The sequence below is a fragment of the Clinocottus analis genome, unplaced genomic scaffold (genome assembly GCF_023055335.1).
Source record: "Clinocottus analis isolate CAN_PGR_092001 unplaced genomic scaffold, fCliAna1.0.p SCAF_22, whole genome shotgun sequence".
In the NCBI taxonomy this organism is placed as follows: Eukaryota; Metazoa; Chordata; class Actinopteri; order Perciformes; family Cottidae; genus Clinocottus; species Clinocottus analis.
Genome location: NW_027175954.1, coordinates 5,291,399 through 5,301,683, shown reverse-complemented (window position 1 = coordinate 5,301,683; position 10,285 = coordinate 5,291,399). Strand labels below are relative to the sequence as shown.

Below are 10,285 nucleotides of genomic sequence, written 5' to 3'. Positions count from 1 at the left end.
AGTGGCATATCGTTCATTATTCATCATAACTATTACATTGGATAACATGCACAAGCACTTCACTTCAATTCAGTTTATTTTGTATAGCCCAAAATCACAAATACAAAATTTGCCTCGGAGGGCTTTACAATCTATACACATAACATCCCTGTCCAAGGACCTCACATCGGATCAGGAAAAACTCCCCCAAATAAATATACTTCGACTTTGTACGCTCAGCACTTGAGTAAATGCACTTGGTTAGTAGTCCAGCACTGGTCTAGTCATATTGCCGCCGTCCCCAAGTGTGTCCTCCTCCGTCTCCTCCACCAAGTTTAGGTCAGAAACAGCTCAGCCTCCTGCTCGTGTTGTCTACTCAGCCGCGGCGAGGAGGCGGCCGCTTTAAGAGGAGCTGGCTCTGACGTCAGCGCCGTTTTAGACATGTGGGTCTGACGTCCAATAGTCTGACCGGGGCTTTAGTCAGCCCCTTTCTCACAGGAGATCCCTCAGCTCAACACCAGCGTACACGGGGGTTAGTCACGGTTGCAAGATCATCACCAGATACAATTAGGGCCGAGATTTCCTCCCTCAGCATCAAGTCCATAATTACTGCCAGCTAGAACCACCGTGCAGCAACCATGTCTGTCGCGGGGTTTAAGAAGCAATTCCACAAAGCCACTCAGGTAAGAGGCACGCGACGCTCCGGACGCCAGACCTCCTCGGATCGTCATGTTGGGAGTGTGTTGTTGTCGAAGAGCAGTGGGGTGCCGTTTGCAGAGCAGAGATTTGTCGTAATTGAACAGCTCGCGTTGCACTCCTCTCCTCTGGAGCCCGCTGCTGTCGTCGTTCTCCATCTGTTCCCTCTAAAAAAAATCACTCAGTCGCTGCTTTCCTGGTGCTGAAATCCACTGAAAAGATGGTGCAGCGTTGCACCAGTAGAATAATTTATTAGGGTTCTCGTGTTTTGCACTGCATTCGCCGTTGTAATTGACCGACTTTTAAAAAAAAATATATTATTATTTATTTGATGCATGAACGCGAAGGCACGCGATCATTCGGGCGTGTTTCTACGGGGCCGCCTGGGAGGCAGGTGACACGACCATGGAATGATGATGATGATGATGATGGTGATGTCGGGGATGTCGGTTTCTCTCGGTACCCTTCAGATGACATTCCGCACAGAAAAGCGCCAGAGCTGCAGCTCATGGCAGCCGCTCACACTGATGCGCAAGTTGTTGCCCCCAAACGGAGGGCGGTTTAAATCGGTGCTTCTTTCAGCCAACCACAGTGGGAACTCCGACGCGCACGATGTTATGCAATCGTTAAGTGCGCCTTGGCGGAAATCCGCTCCTATCAGCAGCGACACGCCATGACCCCGGCGCCCTCTAAACGCACTTATCTTTTATTGCGGGACACAGTGCTGAATTCAATCAAGTTTTCCCTTTCTAACGCTGAATCACGTGACGTTTCTGGACACAGGCCTAATGCACGATAATGTATCCTGCTCAAGGTTACTCAGAGGCTTCCTCTACCCATCCCTGCATAGTTGTTTTGGACTCAGACTCTCAGTTACATCGGAGACCATCAGAGTCGTGGCCACAGGTCACCACTGGGATCTTGACGGCCGAAGACTGGATCTGTCCCCTCCCCACTGACTCGAGGGCTTTGAGTTGACTTTTATTTCCGATGATAGCTGTGAGCTCCAGCGTCTGAGGAAGGTTGTTTCTCGGCGGTGAGTCACAGTAACACTGAGAGTCGGCTTTAGGCCTCACACAGCAGGACACCAGGAGCCTGGTTGAGTCACACTTACATGCTGCTTGATCCTGTCCTTGCTCTTCAGTTCACCCAGTCTCTAAAATGGCCCTATACAGCGCCCAGTTTGCTTCATTCCTCCACTGTGACGCAGGTAATAGTTTATATCTTGAAGGCCTGTGTCTGTAGATATCAAAACTCTATTAATTATGTGTTGGACCTGAAGAACTGAGACTAATGCAGCAGTTTGTGAGAACAGGAGTTCATTTACACATTTAACAGCTGGGATCCAATATGGCGATACTCTAGGGTCTAGTGTTGTATTTTTAGTTAATTTATGCTGCCATTAGTTATTTATATTTTTGCTTATATCACATGACATTTGAGAGGCTTGTAAAGATGATTAAAGCACACAGGGATGTTGCTATTCTTGAAGAGCAGCTATTGCAGATCAGAAGAACATGGTATCTCAAAGATGCATCATATTGAAGGATTAAATTAAAAAGAACAGTTGAATTGTTTTGTGTTCTGCTGTTAACAGACTTCCTCATTGGAAGCAGACAGCAGCTCACACAGGACATTAGATTGCTGCACAGATTGTGTTAATTATGTCTGATGACAGTATTGCCACCCATTACGAGAGCCTTGGCTCGCCCTGCAGATGTTCTTTAACAGCCCAAATGCGTGTGTGTGTGAGGCGAGTGTGCATCAGAGCATTTATATCTGTAAATATGCATACAGTTATGTGGCTCTCAGTGTGCATGCATAAAGAGATGCGGTTGAGTGTGTAAATATGCAGGAAATGCACCTGAACTCACTTCATTATTTCTGAGTTTTACTGCCAAAACAATTGAGGCAGCTCGAGGCTCAGAGTTAGCTGTCTATGTGGTCTCCTATTGTCTGTCCGTTCCTCAGCATTACCCCCCCCCCCCTTCCACACACACACACACACACACACACAGCCATCACTCCCAGTGGCAGAAGGCTCCTATCAACCCCTCTGTTTCCATGCCACAGCCTTGTAATCCAGGCCCAGACTCACCAAGGCAGCGACCAAGCAATCTGGCTACTTACAGACACATCCTCCAACTAGACCAGAGCAGAGCCCCCACCCCAACACATAAAGAGGAGGGTCAGAGGGATTAGTGGATGGGATTTTAAAAAAGAATCAGACAGGAGCTTGGCAGAGTGGTTATCAGCGTTAATTAAAGGAATAGTGTACATTTTTAGTGAATATGCTTATTTTCTTTCTTGCTGAGGAGATCGATGCCCCTTGCGTGTCTGTAAAGTTAATATGAAGCTACCACCAGCGAGCTGTTCTCTTATTGTAGCATAAAGAGCCTGGTTCTGTCCAAAAGCAACCAAATCTGGTCAATTGATGTTGTAGGATTGTTGGTGCTTTCACAACATTTTTACACTCTGATCTTTTTGTTAGATAATCAGCAGTAACGTGGATATAAGTGGGTCACGGCGAATTATAGAACAGCTAGAACAGTCTGAGTTCAGGACATGTTATCACTTAATGCAGCTTTTAGAACAAGGAAAAGACAAATATGCCACATTACAATATCAAAAATCTAACGCAATATTTCGGATCACATTACGATCGTAATGATATCAATATATTACTTATCCCTACAAAAAACAATCAAGGTTCTATAGTAAACTGATGCAAATTCTATAAAAATCAAATATTGGCTTACAGCAGTCTTGCGCATTGATTTCACATTTAATTTGTCTCTAGCTATGGAAAGCAGAGCCGTGTGGACAATTTAGACCCAATATCTGTGATGACAAAAAATGGCAACACAAAACATTAAGTGGAGCTGCGATATTGTCAACTGGTTTATTTGTAGATTGGATCACTTCCTAAAACGCAGCATTGACCTTATAACCCCATGCTAATTGCTAATTAGCTGCACGTCTTTGTCTGAGTGAACAGCATCTCCTTTGTGAGAGATGGAAAAATCCTCATTCATGTATTTCTGCATTTCTTCTTGCAGCATTTCTTCTTCATAGACTTTATGCATTCTGCAGAGTCAAACAGCCCATAAAAGGCTGGATGCCACGGAGTCACAGGAGTTTTATGAGATTAACACAAACACACACACACACACACATGTTCACACAACCTCAGCTTCACTTTCGTAAATACATCACTGGGTGATTTATTATGTATTTAATGGCAAAACAATAATTTATGTCACACAATCACACTTTTCTCCAATGTGAGACGTCTCTCTCTCTCTCTGTCACCCAAGGACATCCCGGTTCATAGTGGTGCATTAATCATGGTGGCCATTTTAAATAGAATGGAAGCACGGGGCATGAAGGGGAAACCCCAGCAGGGCCACTACAAATTGCCTTTTTTTAATTTATTTATTTTGATTTATTTATCCAGCCGTCCATTACTCATTCTTTATGTGAATTGTGTTATATATACTTCTTCATACAATGTAATAGATTTGAATAGCTCGAGACTATTTGCACTTAAGAAAATAACGTCAGCCTGCAATGAAGAATGACGCCCTGTACTCTCCTTATCATTTCAAGCTAAGACACCTCTTTCTGTCTGGCATATTTATTATAAAGGTGGTGATTGCTGGCTTTTTGCGTCACAAGTCAACTTCCCCTCAGAGTCAAATGAGTCATGCTTTGAGCAGATGCCACTTTCATGATGGCGTTGTTCCCATGGAGAAGGTCACGTTCGCGTGCTAATGTGTTAATGTGGTGAGACTTTTTTTTTTTTAGGGTTGTTAAATCCTGAACTTCTAGAGAACAAGTAAACTGCATTGTGCGTCTCCTGCGGTTCTGCCTGTTCTTATATTTCAATCTTTGAAATTTGTCTAAAGGTTGCAGAGAGAATACTTTATCTCTGAGTGTGCGCTGCCAGCAGGCAGACACAAATATGTTCATTAAATAGAAACTGCATGAGAGCGATGGGAGATGAAGAGGGCGGCAAGGAAGCGAGATGCAATGTGCCAGAGTGACTGAGAGGAGGGAAACAAAAGGAAGAGTCTTTTGGGGGGTTTGGTCTCGTAGCTTTTCCAGATAAAATGGTTGCTTTGCGTCTTGTCGATGTCAGAAAGATGCCATCAAGTTTCCTCACAGGTTCGGCATCTCACATGTACGTCTGAATCTCCGTAAAAACCATGTCCCATAAGGTTAGTCAATTTGAGAGTTAGCTGAACACTACATCCCTACTACATCTTGTACTGCATCATTTTGTCTGTCTGTATTTGAGCGTGGAGTCCCACTTTGAGACCCGGCTGCATATCAAATAAAAAGGAGTCCTTTGCTCTTAATCAGGTCCATAATAGTCCACTTCACAAAATGCTACCTGTAAGGGATTATTGTGTGCTGAATATACCTCCAGTATTTTGCAGCTATAATTATTATTCTATATTCCTATTCCACGTGAAGTCCATTTGCTTCAACATAATATTCAGAATCATTAAATGAATGAATTAAATCTCATACCGGGGATGAATTCAGTGTATCTTCCTTAACACAAGATTTGAGTCAATTCCATGAACATTTCTTTCCAAATTTAGATACTTGGTGTTTGAAATTGAAAACAAAATACACGTCGTCTTTTTCTAGCAGCGCAACTCCAGGGAGCAATGTCACTCTTTATGTTTAAGTCATAATTTCAACGTGAGACTGAGAAAAGTCTGAGATCCTGGCCAAGACACCGTCGCCGTACCGCTGCAGAAACAGCATGCAGTGTTATGTAACCCATGTCCTGTATGTAAACAAAACGATCTGTCAAGGTATTGTAGCTCCAGAACATAATTCATCTGTCAGGCTCCTTTTAGGATTTAAGAAACACCGATCCCATTTGGATGGTGTACATTTCGTACAGTAGCTAACGGAGCAGTAATCCTGTGTTTTGCAGTCAGCTCTTGTTCGACTCGAGGTTTCCCAGTGTGTGTGCAGAATACTAATGAGTACTACTACACGTCTCGCTCTCATAGCATTGTGTGTCGCATTATGATTTGGCAATTGGTAACGGTCTTGTTTTAGGTTGGCGCTTTAAGGCAAATAGTTAAGGAATTTCTTGGTCCATTTCTTCATCTATATGTGAATGCAGATAGAGGCTTTTCCAGCTTTACTTTCCTCAGAAAGGGGTCTGTGTGCGCGTGCATGCGAGTGTGCATAGTTGTACATCCGTGTGGGCCCGTGGACAGCGATGGGGTCTTTGGATGTGACTGACGCCTGCAGGGCTTTAGGGCAGCAGATTGTGAGTGGGTGACTCATACAGCCTGGATCCTCGCTGGGGCCTACTGCAGTGCAGCGTAAAACAGATCCAGCTGGGAGATAACAGATGGGTCGGGAGGGGCAACGAGAGTGGAGCGAGGAAAGAGGGATAAGAGAAGAGAAGGCAAGAAAGGGGAAAGAGAAGTGGATTGAAAACGGCCTTATGCAGTAATAAGGAGTGGTAGGGAGATAAAGGGAGAATTCAAGCCAAGGGATAGTGAAGGCGAGAGCAGGAGGAAGGAGTCTGCCAAGTCAAACAGGAAGAGAACGTGCGATCCGCAGGGATTTCTGGGATGCATGTTATTGCAGGCTTTGGAGACTGAATTTGATCAGTTGTTGTTGGTATTGTGCTAGTTTATTATTTACTCATAATTCCCGGTAGCGCTAACAATTGCTTTCACCAAATATTGTGCCTGTCATTTTTTTCAATTAGTTTATTTGTCGTAAAAGTATATAAAATGACCATGAAAACCCCTTCAGAGCTCTTCAAATTGACTTTGTCAGTACAAATCCTCAACATATTCAGTTTACTCCGATCTTTTTTATTAAGAAGCTAAAACAATAATTTGTGTGGCAATCATACAAATTTGTTTCTGGTAAATGTTTTGTAGATCAACGAAGATTGAGACGCTTTGTGGTGTCTACGAACAATTGTAACCCAATAACTACGTTGGTTTCAAAGGGAAGATAAGAATATTTTTTACTCAACTTATACACAACTCGTACACAGGCAGGTATATCCTTTCATTCAGCCATTTCATTGCAGTCCTGAATCTTGGCGTTTGATGTCAATCGTGCAGAATTGACCAACATGGGTGTGACGCAGAGGGATACTGGGCTAAGTATCAAGCGTAGATGCTGTGTCACGTCTGTTATTCGCTCATGAGTCAGAGGACAAGAAACTCATTGTTGAAATGATCTGAATGCATTGTCTTGTCCGACCCAGTGCTTCCAGTTTTGGCCAGGTGTGGATCAGCAATGCAGCAAAAGTGATGCTGTACTGGATCCAGTCCAGCAGTACAGTCCCCTGCACCAATATACATCCCATCTTTTTTTATCTTGATTTATTTACTTCCCTCCGAGGGCCTCTTTTACTTTTATTTGACTTCCAGCTTAAAAACAAGTTTTTACTCACCACAGTAGAGCTCTTTCTCCATCGGGACACTCTGCTGTGTTTTGCTTGGGCTTGCTAAGCAGGCATACAAGCAAAGTAACCATCTCTATATGTTTTATCAGATATTTGATCCCAGCTTCTGAAGGCTGCTCCAAACAGGGAAGTCTTTCACCGGTCCTCTGCAGCAGTGAGACTTTTTTGACAAATACGAATGTAAAATGTCACCACGCATTAGCTCACCTCTAACAAATGCGCTTGTTAATTGCCCGGATACCTCATAAATCCTTTGGCGAGCATTACAAAATGTTTCCCTGTCATAAACAAGACTCGCCATCTCCAGAGTTGCTACGACACCATAGAGGTGTGGCCAGAAACAATAGAGTAAGTCCATTAATCTAAGAAACGTTGAATATACTGTCAACGGTATTGCTTTTGACAGGACATGCACATGCCGGAGGGTTGGAAAACTGGACTGTGGAGTTCTCGGCGTTCTGACGTCAGCTCCGTTCTGGAGTTTGACGACAGTCCGACACACCAGTGCTATTCTTGGCTAGTCCTTTGGTCAGACGGATGCTAGCGGCACATTTTCAATAAGAGCACTACCGAGGTACACTCATTGAATGTCCTCGTGTAGAAGAAACGTGAATGAGCAATGTTTAGCCGGTTTAAAATCTGTGAAACAGAAGATGATGAGTGAAGGAAACTTTGGTGTCCTGCAGATTCAGTCATTCTGGTTTAGTCGCTTCAGTGTTCATGGTCGCTTTAGTGTTTGGGGTTTTTCGAACTGCTGTTCGTCACTGCGTGGTTTCTTTCTGCGCTTTCCACTCCCTTATTTCTCCTCCTACCTCCAACATCAGTATTCAGGCCATGGTTGATGTTTTATTCAGGACTGGCATATTATATATTCTGAGCATCAACCACTGCAGGAGAGACGGCGGTCGGCTTCGGGCTGGTAAAGGGAAATTCCTGAGACCTGTTATGGGGTAAAGGTTTGTCTTATCAAACATGATGAATGAGCTTTGGTACTTTGGTATTCGCATATTTCCACTTAAACATGTAATGGTATTGGCCATTGAATGCCTAAAGTTCAAGATTATTACACAACAATAATAATATTAATACCTTTAGGTTTTTCATCAATTATTATTCCACAGTTCATTTGTAGCGAGAGAGGAAACCTTTTTTAATTGTATTCATTTAATCCTAATTTAATGAGGCAGTATCTTTGAGATTATGAAGAGAAAGTCCTGAACAATAAGTATTTACAAGATCACGACCATCAAAACTGAAGGAACGAAACTGCATGGAAATGGCTTGGACATTGATAAAAATAAATTCAACCATCTCCATACTCATAAACACAAACACAGTTCTACTTCAGGGACATAGAGGTCACATAATCCTGAGAAAAGTCTATAACCCCGAAGTCTTTACATAACTTATTTCTGTCCCACATTCACCGTGTTGATTATTGGCTTTTCTTAAACTGCTGAGGTTGTGGAGAGCAATAGTGTACCACCACTCTGGCTGTGAGGCTGTCATGCATATTGCATTAACAAACTATATATATATATATATATATATATATATATATATATATATATATATATATATATATATATATATATATATATGGCTACAGTGATAATGTAATGGTTTGCCAGAGATTGGTGTCAGAATAAAGGGGCAGCATATATCAGGCCGAGAGAGGAGATGTGTGTGTCAGTAGTACATTATTATTGTTATGAAGGCCATTGCTGGTCATTTGAAATTGTAACTACATACTTCTAATATGTATGGGACTTGTTGTCATTTCTGTGTAAACATCATCAGCATTTAAATCACTGCAAAGTATCAGTAAGTACTGTACTTTGATTGGCAACCAATTTATGGGATCAATATGAATTTGGACCGTAAGAGGATAAACCAAAGTTCACAAAAATACATAGATAGAGAAATCATTTCATGGCAGGTATATAAGATATTTCACCAAAATAAAAATAAAAAATAAAAATTTCTGCTGAAAGAAGGGATCATCCTCTGAGGACTATAAATGCATGCACAACATCTAACAGCAGAATGATCTATAACCAGTGTTGTTGCTAAAGCACAAGAGAATGACGCAGCATCTGTGATTTATATTGTGGATGACTTTGCTGGGAATTATGTAAAGAGGACATGTGTTCAAGTGTGGAACAGAAAGGAAGAAAGCGGGAGGAAACATGGTATAAAGAGGGGATGGAGTGTAGCAGAGAGCAGGAATAGATGAAGGGAGGAAGTAATGGAGAGAGGAGGATGATGTTGGGAACAAAAAAGAAGAGGAGGCTTTGCTTTCAGGCAGCTGCAGCATCATGCGCTCAGTCTAATGCCTAATTTGGCTCATGAGAGGACCTTAATGAGGGGTGGATGGGAACAGAGCATGCTTTATTTTACATATGTTTGCTAAAGTGAGTGTCCAGCAAGTTTTGGGGGGACAGAATGTATCTTGTTGTACTTGTATGCTTACCTTTGTCCAGGAAAAAGCCATTTGGGTTGATGTAGCCGTATTAACCATATTAACTCGGTGCACACACGACGTCCTCCCACTGACTGCAGAGTCGAGACTGAATGGCTTGTCAGGGATTATACTGAGATTAATCAGAGCACGGTGACTTTGCATCCTATATTGGACCTGTGTGTGAGTCAGAATCAGAGCGCTGCAGCGGTAATCTGTGAAACGTGGTGCATGTGCCCGACCAGGCCACCAAATGTACCATGTGCCGGGGTCAGAGATTCACGAATCCTCCTTGCTGGTCCTTTTTTCCACATTATAAATCACTACTTCCACTGAAAAAAACACTCAAACATGTTACAGGATTATCATGTGAAGAGGCAGGTACAGCGTGTAGCTTCAATTTCAAATCTTATATGTAAATCAATAATTGTCACTAAACCCGTACAATTATGTGTAATTGCTTTAACGTTTTTGTTTACCGGGCTGTTGAGTCATGAATAATTTAATCACACGGGGGCTTTGTGTAAACAAGCCTCTTCATCATCTTCCAGACTTTGGGTAAACAAAGTTATTTTTCTGCTGTTCAGACTCAATGTGACAAACACCGCCCACAGTGGATTAGACACCTTGAATTCAATGAAAAAGAAAAGTAGATTTTTAATTGGATGGTCTCGAGTATGCATGCA

The 10,285-nt window shown here is 42.5% G+C and overlaps 1 protein-coding gene across 2 annotated transcripts in view; it reads left to right on the top strand.

Annotated features, from left to right (window-relative positions):
* Positions 1 to 450: 450 nt before the first annotated feature.
* Positions 451 to 10,285, top strand: part of sh3gl2a (SH3 domain containing GRB2 like 2a, endophilin A1) — a 34,024-nt gene continuing 24,189 nt past the window's right edge. For both annotated transcript variants that reach the window (XM_068588774.1, XM_068588775.1), the window contains exon 1: positions 451 to 662. In XM_068588774.1, coding sequence (XP_068444875.1) covers positions 618 to 662 — 45 coding nt within the window. In that variant the 5' untranslated portion in view covers positions 451 to 617. The remainder of the gene's footprint in view (positions 663 to 10,285) is intronic.